The sequence below is a fragment of the Triticum dicoccoides genome, chromosome 6A (genome assembly GCF_002162155.2).
Source record: "Triticum dicoccoides isolate Atlit2015 ecotype Zavitan chromosome 6A, WEW_v2.0, whole genome shotgun sequence".
Classification (NCBI taxonomy): Eukaryota; Viridiplantae; Streptophyta; class Magnoliopsida; order Poales; family Poaceae; genus Triticum; species Triticum dicoccoides.
Genome location: NC_041390.1, coordinates 606,435,569 through 606,449,487, shown reverse-complemented (window position 1 = coordinate 606,449,487; position 13,919 = coordinate 606,435,569). Strand labels below are relative to the sequence as shown.

Sequence of the window (13,919 nt, the reverse complement as noted above, 5' to 3'; positions counted from 1 at the left end):
CCTCGACGCCTAGGCGTCGCCTTAGAGACGCCTTAAAAACATAGGATTGGTTTCTGTGTTTGCTTTAGCCCTTACATAGGGAGACTGATGGGTGGATTGATACACAAGTACACAACCAACTCAAGTAGGACCAATTACAACGGCTCATGGAATGGATTTTTCATGTACCAGATCTGGTGAGCCAGACATCAAGCAAAAATGGACATACAATCAAAGGGTAAGGAGCAATTATTTGCAATGACGGGTGGATTGATCAGAGCTGCAAGGAGAGAGTCGGTTATGGTGTGATAAAGAGCTTGGGGCCAACCAAATACAGGTGAATCTTATCCTACTTGACTCACCACCTAATCTTCATGAGAATTGGGTACTACCTGATGCTCTCAAACTTGATTTGAGAAGAAACTAGTTGAGCTTTGCTCCTACCCTAGGGTTTGAGCTTGTGATCCATCAAGTGTTTGGTTTGTCGAGTTCATTGTCCAAGGCTATCACATTGCTGTCTGCTGTTGACATTTTAGTCATCAAGCAATACAAGTTATCATTTCCTAGTGCAAAGATCAGGCCTAATACGAGAGCCACCCATATCAGAGATGCAAAAAGAAAAATCAAATCCTAATGATCAAGATTCTATCTTGCTTTCCAAGGTAACAAATTTAAATGAAATAATAAGCTAGGATAAGGCTTTCCTCTAAGTGGCTTAGGCACCCATTCTACCATCACACTGTCCTGTCACCCGGAGGCACGTGGCTCCACCAGTTGTAGTGATGCCTCCACATTACAGCCATGTATCGACTTTTTCATTGCTAAAAACTAACAGATGGAATAATTCCAACAACCACTAAAACTAGTTAAGGATCCTTGCTAATTAATGAGACAATAAGAGGGGCAAAATATTTACTGGTAGTTTGGTACACTTGTAATCAACTAAGGTCACTTGTTTTGAATATGAAGAATATAGTTTGTCTTAGAGAGGCAAAAGCTGACAACCAAATCTAGGCGACTAAATAGGGCGCAATATTACCCAAGGCTGAGGAGCTAGCTGGTATGCCAGAAAATTATATTCTATAAAATTTTGAATTTGTAGGAATGCCAACTGCATGATCTGCAAACACTCCTTGTACATTAGCACTGGCGTCTTAGTGCTCCTCTCACAATAAAATCAAAACTGGTATCCTCGAATAAAAGGCAAAAATTGCAAGTTTGACTTATCCATAAGCATGTGCTCATCCTCTCCTCTATTCGTATAGAACGTGGGCCCAGTATGCAGCATGCAACTTTTACTGAAACTTTTCATATCTACTGGAAAGAGTTCTCGAGAACTATGATACTATGAAAATATTCTCATGACAAACCTAATGATACTATATTCACCTGACCAGTCAAAAAAGTTTCTTATTAGGAGTAAAAGGATGTCATCTATTTCCGAACAGGGGTAGTAATAATAATATAAAAACTCTGAACTCTGAAAGTTTTCTCATCAATATCTTCCTAATTACATACAGCTCCAGACAGACTGAGAACCTAGAGCTCATAGTCATACTTATATAACACTTAGCTCTCTTTGCTTCTGCAAAGCCAACGACTCCAACTAAATCAAATAGCAGTATTTGCGTGATAAGATCATAAATTTAAATATGACATTTTAGACAATGCGGTTTCAACTAAAGCAGGCATGGGTTAATATTTTAAATATGGGAGCATCCATAGTAAATTAGATACTAGATTGAGATGTTTGGATCATGGCTAAATTTATAAGCGAAGAATGCACATGAGATTAGCAGAGGACCTACAATTCTGATTGCTGACTACTAGAGCTGAACCAGATGGACACATTTGGACTATTCAGATTATATAGTTGAAATTCTGAACATTGTTCCTACCAGCAAGAGCTAACATATTTCCAATACAGAAAGATCTAAGTAGAAACCAATTGCCGGCCACACTAGAATAAATCCAAACCCTATGTAAGACCTGCAACTTGTTGGTCAGCACAAGAACTTAATGCACATGGACAATTCCATTTTTTCTACCAATTTGAACTGGAGAAAATCCTTATAATGAAAACATAAAGACAAACCACAATACAAAAGCATAATTCGCGGACATTAACACCATATCAAATCTGTAATCGCAAGCCCTAAAAATTCCTCGCCCTTAATCTTCCAACTTCATGCCAGGCAAGAAAAACATCTGGCAGCCCTAACCCTAGTGTCAAGCAAGCAGGCAGCAAGCACGAAAGCAGGGCATAATTGAACAGAGGAGAGAAAGCACAGGGAGCGTGGCATACCTGGCTGCGCGGCCCATCCCTGCTCCCCTCCCTTGATTTTCTCGGGGAAGGCGTAGTTGACGGTGAGGACGCGGCCGAAGAGCTCGGCGCCGTCCATGTTGTCCATGGCGGCGGCGGCATCCTCGCGCTCGAGGAACGTGACGAAGCCGAAGGAGCGGTGCTTCTGCGTGGCCTGGTCGAGCGGCGTCTTGACGTCCTTGACCTCCCCGAAGGGCACGAACGCCGCGTGCAGGATCTTCTCGTCCACCTCCTCCGCCAGCCCACCTGCGCCGACGGACGAAACCAGGGAACGGAGCTCGGCTTAGTTTTCGATCGCACGGGAGTTCGGCCGGGGAACCAGAGAAGACTAGGCCCTTCCGCAGCCGGGGAAGCAGCCAGGAGAACCCCCGGGAGGTGTGCATCTCGCTGACGAATTTCGTCGAACAGGTGGCGAGCGAGTGCGCGGGCGGGCGGGCGGGCGAGGACAACGGCAGGGGAGAAGAGGTTAGTGAGGGAGGACGGTGCTGCCGCGTACCTACGTAGAGGGTGTTCTTCTGCACCGGCTGGTTCATGGCGGCGGCGGCGACGGCGGTGAAGCGGCGGGGTCGGTAGAAGCCGGGGATGGCTCGCGGGAGGAAACAGCGACAAGGCTACGGAAGCACCGAAGCGGGGTATTTTTTCGCTCACCTGGAAACAGGGGGGGTGCCTTTGGTTTTAGCCCAACTCCAACGCTCCTAAATGGTCCGTCCATGTCTATTTAATGGTAAGATCGTAAGGGCATATCCAATGTATAGGCGTTTAGATAAATTCTTAAAGAATTAATACCATAAAAAATGAAGAATCTACGGCATAGGGCGCAGCGGCGATCTATTCGGATTGTTTGGTCCTTACTATATGTTATACTTTGGTGTCTTTTATTCACTGCCTAAAGAGGCAAATTCTGTCGCTCATGTTTTAGCTAGGCAAATGGTGTCAGATCCACCTTCGGTGTGGTTTGATGAGCCGCCGGCTTTTATTGTGAAGAGTTTAGTAGACGATGTAACACTTTTTTAATTCAAAAAAAGTTTCTAAAGTTAAAAAAGAACTAAAATAATTAAAAAAATATAGCGCTCACGTAAGAGCCTGCGTCTCCAAAACCGATTCTTCTGCTGCAGGGGTCTTCTCTCAAGATTCAGGGATGATGACACAGGGCTCCGGAGATCTTCTTGTGTTATGGTTGTCTTAAGGTACTCTAGGTGTTCATGGTCCTTTGTGTTTGCGTTTCAGTGTGCTTGTAAGAGTCAACTATTTTGTACTGATTCGTAATTTGAATGAAGAATTTCTCAACAAAAAAAAAAACGAGGCGCTTTATCCGTCACATCAAACAAACTATTCAACCCGCTAAATACACTCGAAGCACGGGCTGCCATGTCTGGCATCGCTAGCTGGGAGGTGCCAGGAAAATCTCTCCGTACGAGCAAAACGGCCGACATTCTATTCCTAAGCGCCCGCTGTAAGCGCCGTGTTGTACATGGCCTACAGCCCTACACGAACAAAACATGCCACCCAACGCACAGAAGTAAACAGACCGTTGTCAATTTTTGATCCGCTTTTGACTCATTTCCGGCCCAAAGTTGAATCACGTTTGCGGCCAAACAGACACGCGCGGACAGGGGCGGCGCGCACCCTAGTCCCTCCTGGCCCACCTGTTGGGGACACAACCACTTGTCTCTTCCCCTTCTTCTCCCTTCGGCCTCCGCCCTCTGCCCTCGCCGCAATCCCCATTCTCGGCGGCGTCACCTTCCATCAAGGTCGTCCGTCCCACAACCATGCCATGTCATTGCCACCCACGACCGCGTTTCGGTAGTTTTTGCCCCACGACGCCCACCCCACCAACACCAACCTTGCTTCGCTTCTTCGACTTGCTCTTTCCGGTCACGTCTCCACCACGACTGCAAGGTGTTCGACACGTTGCTCACAAGGTATCATAAATAGCGGGGATGGGTTTTTCTTTCACTTAATTTGTTCATGGGATTATTCGTCCTCAGATGATAAAAAGATTGTGGCGGCTGCATTGATCATCCATGATCACATTAATAGGAAGCGGCCTTGATACGTCCATTTTGCATCATGATTTTCTACTGTTATTTATGATATTTTTATGTATAATAATGCTTTTGGGAGTAATTCTAATGTTTTTCTCTCATAATATGCAAGGTTTACACAAAGAGAGAGAATGTCGCCAGCTGGAAATCTGGACCTGAAAAAGTTATATCAGATATACCTATTCTGCACATCTCCAAATGAGCTGAAACTTCACGGAGAAATGTTTTGGAATATTTAATAAATATTGGAGCAAATAACTACCGGAGGGGGCCACCTGGTGAGCACAAGACACCAGTGCACGCCAGGCCCCCCAGGCGCGCCCTGGTGAGTCGTGCTCAGCCCAGTCCACCTCCGGTTCCCATCTTCTGGTATATAGGTTATTTTGACCTAGAATAAAAAATCAGGAGAGGACTTTCGGGACGAAGCGCTGCCGTCTCAAGGCGAAACTTAGGCAGGAGCACTTTTGCCCTCCGGCGGAGCGATTCCGCCGGGGGAACTTCCCTCCCGAAGGGGGAAATCAAAGTCATCGTCATCACCAACACCCCTCTCATCTTTGGGAGGCCAATCTTTATCAATATCTTCAACATCATCATCTCATCTCAAATCCTAGTTCATCTCTTGTGTTCAATATTTGTACCGGAACCTCAGATTGGTACCTGTGGGTGACTAGTAGTGTTGATTACATCTTGTAGTTGATTACTATATGGTTTATTTGGTGAAAGATTACATGTTCAGATCCATTGTGCTATTTAATACCCCTTTGATCTTGAGCATGATTATCATTTGTGAGTACTTACTTTCGTTCTTGAGGTCATGGGAGAAACATGTTGCAAGTAATTATGTGAATTTAATATGTGTTTGATATTTTGTTGATATGTATGTTGTGGTTTCCTTAGTGTTGTCATGTGAACGTCAACTACATGGCACTTCACCATATTTGGGCCTAAGGGGATACATTGTGGAGTAGTTATTAGATGATGGGTTGCTAGAGTGACAAAAGCTTAAACCATAGTTTAGCGCTCTGCTTCGTAAAGGACCGATTTGGATCCAAAAGTTTAATGCTATGGTTAGATTTTTTGTGGGTAAAATATACTACATTATTCCTATTTCTTGAATAAAAGATTAGGTCACTTTGGGATTTTTTTCAAGCTTCGGGCAGAAAAGTGGAGCCTGAGCCAACCTGGAGGTCAGGCTTTTGGCCCCGGGTCAAATGATCAGATCTAGGGTGGTGCATTTTGTTGAATTAGATGATTCCCCGCACGTTGCTGCGGGAACCCTTCAAAAATAGATATATAGTCACTGGAAAAAGGTAGTTGATGGTGTAGCAAATACATTGGTATATATAATAGCCTGCCATGCGAATTAGCAAGTGCCTCCAGTATATTGCCGAATAGCATAAATGATGTAAGGATGATTGCATTTACGATTCTAAACGTGAGATCACATGCACATCAGTAGAACAACTGGTACATACAATCTGCATTTCTGATATAGTACAGCAACCATGTTGTACATTCGGTAATTCTCTTAGAAAGGCAAGGGATGATCTAAAGTAGTTTGCCTTTCAACAATACAACACAAATGTCTAAAAAATAGAGTATTTGAACTACAGGGGGTCTAGAGACACGTTAGTAGGAAAAAACTTTGTCTGCCAACATTGATATTATTACCTGTAGGCTAGTCAATAACAACATTGGTCGGTCAGAAGGTAGCAGCCAATTAACCTACAATAAAACAGAGAGGATTCCTGTAAGGGGACAACAGACAACAAATAAAAGTCAGGAAACTATGTTAACCTTCGATTCGATAAAAATACATGAGGCATACAAAGTATCAAATTGATTGACACACAAATTACCTCGAGATAAATTTACGCAACAACATTTAGTCGAATACCTATAGGCCAAGAGGAGCATCACAAATTAATAGATTGTTCAGCATCAAACTGATAACCGTTGATATGAATGAGTCGCAAAACAGAAAGGAGAACCAAATATTTGATGACACGCACATGCATATATGAGATAAAAGGAGAAATGCGGGTCTGAAGGCAGTAGTAGTCAGCTTGTGGCCTTAGTAGCACCATGGACATGATAGGGTAAGGAGATACAATTCCAGGATATATTCTTCAATCAAGCAAAATGAAATTCAGATCTGGATCAAGCAATAAAATCCAGAATAGGCAATGTATGCAAGGCTGTGTTCGATCAAGCTAAATTAGATTTAAATATTAATCAAGTACACAAAGATGAAGAAGTAGCAATGGATGGGAACAATGTGTACCTGACACGCTTGGGTATGCAGCGAGGGAAGAACAACTAAGATTATGGCTCGGGCGTTCAAGTCATCTAGTACCTGAATAAATCCAGATTTGTGATTCAACCGGCAATATGTCATCGGGAATGTCCGAATGTAGAGGACAGGGGAGGGAGTTGTTCACCGGCGGCAAGTATGAGTGCCCATGGAAAACATCCAACTATACTGGAGGATGTACCAAAGCGGGGTAAGAACTTTATATGGGGATCCATCAGTTTCTTGTTGAGATATATAGTGGGGAGTGGAAGTGGAGCGTCATGCATTAATTACCTGCAGCAGAAAGGTTTTCCCTGGTCCCAAATGGCAACGGAGAAGATAAACAGTGTAGGATGATTCTAGAATTGGGCCGTAGAGGGCTTGAAGCAGTGGACTGTGTACGGTTGGTGTGAGGAAAGTTAAATCTACAGAAGAACAACATGGCTTCAATTGCAGAAGCGTTGTTGCTGTAGTCCAGTCCGTAGGTCACCGTCCTCGCCCTATTGAAGCTAGAAAGCACCTCAGAGCTACCAGTAAGCGCCAAGAAATTATTACACTTCAGGACTCTGCAAGTGTGACACATGATGGTTGACGGTAGGTAGTAGAAGTCTGATGAAACTGAAGAAATGTCAGGGATAAAAAACTGCAGTCTAAAAAGTCTGAAGAACAGAGTAAGATTCACATACCTTGGGCATTGATGGAGACGCCGAGGAGCCAAGGGGATGCTTGCAAGGTTCTCATTCCCGAGGACATCCCGCTAGAACGGAGGCCACCGCTGGGGCGGGGACGGCCGCGTTCGGTGCGTCCTAGTCCGGCTGTGCAAGGGCGCCAAGCAGACCAGCAACATGCGCATAGGCTGAATCGACTGCGCTGGGATGGCTCTTGCGGGATTTAATGGCGGTGGCGAAGCGAGCCTCTCCTTGCCCAGCTCATCCCGCTAGAACCGGGGCTGCGGCGACGATGGCCACATCAGCCGCATCCGAGGCCGCCGACGCGATGAGGGCCAGGAGCACAGCAACGGCTTGAGGGAGCTCCTCCGGATCTTGCAGGTATTGATGGCGTCAAGGAGGAGGTCGGGTTTTTTTTTGACTTGGTGGGTTCACGCACCACGGCACGTGGTGGGTCGGACTCGGGAGGGAGGTCCTTCTATACTCTCTGTACCGCTGTGAGCGTCCCTTCGGTCCTCCGGTAACACTGGTAACTGATCGCTGAGATGGCCTGCTGATCTTTTCATCGGTCCCATCTGTAAGCCGGTTATGGAATGATGATGTGGCTGATTTGCTGATGTGGACAGCTTTCATGTTAAGATAAATCATGTAGTGGGAATGAACTTCTTATGTATATAGGATATGTGGAAAGCAAAAATTCCTTTGAAACATAAAATCTTTGGTTAGATGTGCATGTGAAGATGCATCTAGGCAACAAAGGGTGGCCAGAGCAGGAGATCATAGCTAGTTCACTCACAATTTGTGGTGAAACTGGTTGATTTTTTTTTAAATTTGTATGACATAGAAGCAATACAATGTCATAAAAACCCAAGTCCAAACTTGGAACATAGCTTGAGAAACAAAATTCAATAAATTTGGTATTGATCATGTTAATGGGTAAAATTCGTGGCCCAACCTTAGACAACTACTATTCATAACATGTTTTGACTTCTTTTGTTTCTGGAGCTGAAAGTCTAATTTGAATACAAAATTCGGAAACATGGCGAACGTATGTTTTATCAATGTGTTAAACTATTTTCAGTCTTTCAAATAAGTTTTAGAATATATTTTCAGCTTTTGAAAAAAAAGTATTAAAGATAGTTGAGCATCTCATTTTTGAATGTCTTAGACTATTGCCTCCTTCCCTTGGTGCTGCTAAGCTTTGTGTTAGACTTTTTAAAGTCAAACTTTGTTAACTTTGACAATATTTATAGGATTTTTTAAAACATCTGGAATACCAAATCAATATCAATATATTATTATAATCATCATGAAATACGTTCCATAAGGTATATATCTGGTATTGTAGATATAGAAAATTTTCTCTATAGTTTTTTTGCGGGATCTCTACAAATTTTCTTAAAGTTTATGAAGATTAGCTTTTGAGAAAATCAATGGGTTGTGTATTAGTACTTGTTTTGCCACCTCCATAAAAAATCCCAAGACCCGCTCCATAGACTAGTACCAGGAATCGAGCCTAAGTTTCGGATCAAATTTCAGGATTGGTTTTGCTAGGTGGCACCTTAAGACTGGATTGCATAGCAGTTGCATCCGTAGAATCATACGCTCCGAGTCAGAATTTGCATCGCCGAGCCTGAAACTACACTAGAAAGGCTCCACACACACACGTCTTAAGAAAAATGTGCATAGTTCTTGAGCTGGCAAACCTGTCGCCGAGTTGAGGAAATAAACAGAGTGCACTGCTAACAGCACAGTGACACTTGATCCTACTCCAGCTGCACCCAAGCAACAAGCCATGCCCACGCAGCATAGCATATGAGTTCATACGAATAGGTGCATTCAAACTGTCCCATTATGAGGGAAAAAAGTGTACACTTACTAAAGTCTTCTACCTCCAGTCCGGGCTACATTAGCATGGACTAGAGCTATCTTTGCTAATCATGCATAAAGTTCAGAAACTTTTTTTTATTGCAGTGCTATTCTCTCTGCTGGTTGCTTCCCCGGCAGACAGGGTCACCTCTAATAAGCAAAAAAACGTAGATTGGTGCACTACGGTCGCTATTGGGTCAACTATTACATTTTCCTTCCGGACACATAATTTTGACTACCTTGAGATGCGCGACAACAGTGATTATTCCATTGAGTTGTAAACTTGCGCCCTTGAGTTACAGCTTTTATCTGGTTTGAGATATTTCTGCAGCAAACATAATGCTTTCCTGAAGTCAACAAAAGGCACATCATATGGCAGCTTCAAAGACAAAAAACTATCATACTTGAAAATTGAAATACCCCACGAGTTCAGAATCAAGCTGAAGCGTAAGCGTCTCTAGAATTGGTGAATACTGGAGAACCCAACCGAAGTCACAAGCCACACACCAGTCATTGAGCAACAACGTTTTCAACTTGCTAAACATAGGGAGAAAATATAAACTGGACAAAGTGAAGAGGGTTTAGCAAGTCCCTGGCCTGCTCCGAAATACAACTCAAGCATTGCATAAATTTAAATGGCTCACAGAGTAATCTCAACCATACATGTTTCAAGTAGTATCAATAACTAAAAGAGTACCAACTACCAAGTACCGGCATACATAATGTAATTCTCACAAACAAACTGTAGGGTGTTTGTAATCATTCCGACAACACATTACATGGTACATGCACCACATGATCCGTCATCACAGTCACACGCATCCTTAGTCTCACATGATCCGTCATCACAGTCACACTCGTCGCCGATCTCGCCAGGCGTAACAACTGATGCTACCAATGATGGCATGCTATCAAGCAAAGGAATCAAACCTTCCATTGCAGTCAGCTTCAAGATAATGAGGTTCGGGGCAGAAATACGAGTCCGGTAATCACTACCAAAGCATCCGTCGTGGATGTTAAGATGCTGCAATGGAAGGCACAGGATAGCATCCACGAAGATGTCGCAACCTGACATCTCCAACTCCTCTAGCACATGACGGCTCGACAAATCCAGAGAGCATCCTGAGAAGGTCATGCGGCTGAACCGTAACCTCTTCAAGTGCGAGGAGACGAGAGTCATGTTGGCCGCATGGCAGACAAAGGAGATTCGAAGCTCCCGAGCTTGGCACGACACAGCATGCTGGACCCACGGTTCGTTTATTCCTCGAAACGTCTTACCGGACCAATCCATTCCCCAGCTATGGGAACTGATGTCACACACATTCAGAGGCACCGGGTCGCGGAGGCGAAGAAGGTTGTTCACAAACGTGCTGGAGCCTTTCGTGCCGTGGCAGGTGTCGGGGTCGTCGATGCGGAGCGCGGGCACGGACTTCCAGAGGGTGCGCCAGCGCCGGGCGAGCTCGCACGTCCGCACGGCCTCGCGGGAAGCCAGGAACGACATCACGTGTAGGAGGAGCTCGTCCAGGAGGGCGCCGAGGCGGTCCTCACCACCGGCCACAGCCGTTTCCACGCTTTCCTCATCATCAACCTTCTCAGACATTCCGTCGAACGCGTGGCCTGCGCCGAAGCCGTGGAGTTGTTAGGCGCAGAGTGAGTCGGTGAGGGAGACAAAGAATCCATGATTATCACTGGATCAGCTCGCCTGTAGCCGCCGGCGAAAGGCATCGGCGACGGTGCTTGCTTCTCAAGGCAAAGCAAGACATCATGACATGAGCCCTCCCTCAGGCCATCTCACTCTGTCAGTTTGTCTGTGGGAGAGGAAGACCAATAGTATAGGTCTACACCAGCCAGCGTCTTCTCTATTTATATTAGTGTTAGCTCTATACAGCACGTACTGTACATCTAATAATCAGATCAATGCTATTTGATTGATACAGCTAAGCCTAGGATACTGTATATACACTAACTAGTGATTACACCAGAGCATTTACCGGATATTAACTGTAGGAGTATATGCTAGGAGAAATTCTCGCCAGCAACAGCGATGGAAGGAGTTTATTGCCTCAACCAGCATCACGGGAAGATATCTAATGCACCGGAGCATTTGGTGCACTAATGCACCTGATCTCTGTGACATTCTTTAGAAGAATTAGAAAATGACTTTTTAAGGACGTAATAAGCATTAAAAAATTGAGGAGTACCATTGACACAAATTTTTAGATCCAAATTCAAAAAACATATCTTGAAACAAAAAATACAAATCACGATGTGAACAATAGCTAATGCAATATGGACGTAGCTATTCTCAGCTCGAGCTCAAATGAGTGGGAAGTTTAGGTTAGGAAGGTGCGGTATCTGATACCATGTTAGAAAGATAGGCAATATTCAAAGGAACAATGAAAGTTTTGGGAGATTCAGAAGCCACAGACAAACTGAAATTCCCAAGAAATAATGACCAATGAAAAATAGAAGAAATACATCAATTGTAAAACATCAAGAAAATTGGAAATATTCAAACATAAAGATTTGAGAATTTTGGAAGTAGTAGACAAATTACTGGAAAATCCCCAAAATTAATATATCAAGCAAAGAAAGAAGTTTAGTAATATTCTTGAAAAAAATGTTTTTATTTAATAATGTAGCAGCTAGTCCTTAATGTAACCTTTCCTAGTTGAAAAGTGCTCAAATCATGAATCATGTCCATAGCTCAGATCGTCTACGGATCTCCAGCTATATATGGAAGTAAAATAGTTCAACCCAATCAGCAATTAGATTAGCGCATATTCTCCACCCCGTGATGTTTGAATATTGGATGACTACAGGTGTCTCCAAAGGTACATGTTGGGTTGGCGTATTTCGAGATTAGGTTTTGTCACTACGATTGTCGGAGAGGTATCTCTGGGCCCTCTCGGTAATGCACATCACATAAGCCTTGCAAGCATTACAACTAATATGTTAGTTGTGAGATGATGTATTACGGAACGAGTAAAGAGACTTGCCGGTAACGAGATTGAACTAGGTATTGGATACCGACGATCAAATCTCGGGCAAGTAACATACCGATGACAAAGGGAACAACGTATGTTGTTATGCGGTCTGACCGATAAAGATCTTCGTAGAATATGTAGGAGCCAATATGGGCATCCAGGTCCCGCTATTGGTTATTGACCGGAGATTTGTCTCAGTCATGTCTACATTGTTCTCGAACCGTAGGGTCCGCACGCTTAACGTTACGATGACAGTTATTATGAGTTTATGCATTTTGATGTACCGAAGTTAGTTCGGAGTCCCGAATATGATCATGGACATGACGAGGAGTCTTGAAATGGTCGAGACATAAAGATTGATATATTGGATGACTATATTCGGACACCGGAAAGGGTTCCGGGGTAGTTTCGGATAAAACCGGAGCACCAGGGGGTTACCGGAACCCTCCGGGAGGTTAATGGGCCTCATGGGCCTAATGTGGAGAAGAGGAAGGGGCTGCCAGGGCAGGCCGCGCGCCCCCTCTGCCCCTAGTCCGAATTGGACAAGGAGGGAGGGGCGGCGCCCCCCTTTCCTTCTCTCCCTCCACCTCTCCTAGTTGGACAAGGAACGGGGAGGGGAGTCCTACTCCCGGTAGGAGTAGGACTCCTCCTGCGCCCTCCTCTAGGCCGGCTGCACCCCCCCCTTGGATCCTTTATATACGGGGGCAGGGGGCACCCTAGGACACACAAGTTGATCCTCGTGATCGTTCCTTAGCCGTGTGCGGTGCCCCCTGCCACCATATTCCACCTCGGTCATATCGTTGTAGTGCTTAGGCGAAGCCCTGCGTCGGTGGAACATCATCATCGTCACCACGCCGTTGTGCTGACGGAACTCATCCCCGAAGCTTTGCTAGATCGGAGCCCGGGGAGCGCCATCGAGCTGTACGTGTGCTAAGAACTCGGAGGTGCCGGAGTAACGGTGCTTGGATCGGTCGGATCGGGAAGAAGACGTACGACTACTTCCTCTATGTTGTGTCAACGCTTCCGTTGCAATCTACAAGGGTACGTAGATCATACTCTCCCCTCTCGTTGCTATGCATCACCATGATCTTGCGTGTGCGTAGGAAAATTTTGAAATTACTACGTTACCCAACAGTGGCATCCGAGCCTAGGTTTTATGTGTTGATGTTATATGCACGAGTAGAACACAAGTGAGTTGTGGGCGATATAAGTCATACTGCTTACCAGCATGTCATACTTTGGTTCGGCGGTATTGTTGGACGAAGCGGCCCGGACCAACATTACGCGTACGCTTATGCGAGACCGGTTCTCCCGACATGCTTTGCACAAAGGTGGCTTGCGGGTGACAGTTTCTCCAACTTTAGTTGAACCGAGTGTGGCTACGCCCGGTCCTTGCGAAGGTTAAAACAGCACCAACTTGACAAACTATCGTTGTGGTTTTGATGTGTAGGTAAGATTGGTTCTTGCTTAAGCCCGTAGCAGCCACGTAAAACTTGCAACAACAAAGTAGAGGACGTCTAACTTGTTTTTGCAGAGCATGTTGTGATATGATATGGTCAAGACATGATGCTAAATTTTATTGTATGAGATGATCATGTTTTGTAATCGAGTTATCGGCAACTGGCAGGAGCCATATGGTTGTCACTTTATTGTATGCAATGCAATCGCGATGTAATGCTTTACTTTATCACTAAGCGGTAGCGATAGTCGTGGAAGCATAAGATTGGCGAGACGACAATGATGCTACGATGGAGA

The 13,919-nt window shown here is 44.7% G+C and overlaps 1 protein-coding gene across 1 annotated transcript in view; it reads right to left on the bottom strand.

Annotated features, from left to right (window-relative positions):
- The window catches only part of LOC119318370 (peptidyl-prolyl cis-trans isomerase E-like), a 4,295-nt gene extending 1,314 nt beyond the window's left edge, over window positions 1-2,981 (bottom strand). Inside the window, exons 1-2 of the mRNA XM_037592916.1 lie at window positions 2,799-2,981; window positions 2,285-2,548 (exon numbers count right to left, since the gene is read on the bottom strand). Coding sequence (XP_037448813.1) covers window positions 2,285-2,548; window positions 2,799-2,835 — 301 coding nt within the window. The 5' untranslated portion in view covers window positions 2,836-2,981. The remainder of the gene's footprint in view (window positions 1-2,284; window positions 2,549-2,798) is intronic.
- Between the last annotated feature and the right edge of the window lie 10,938 nt (window positions 2,982-13,919).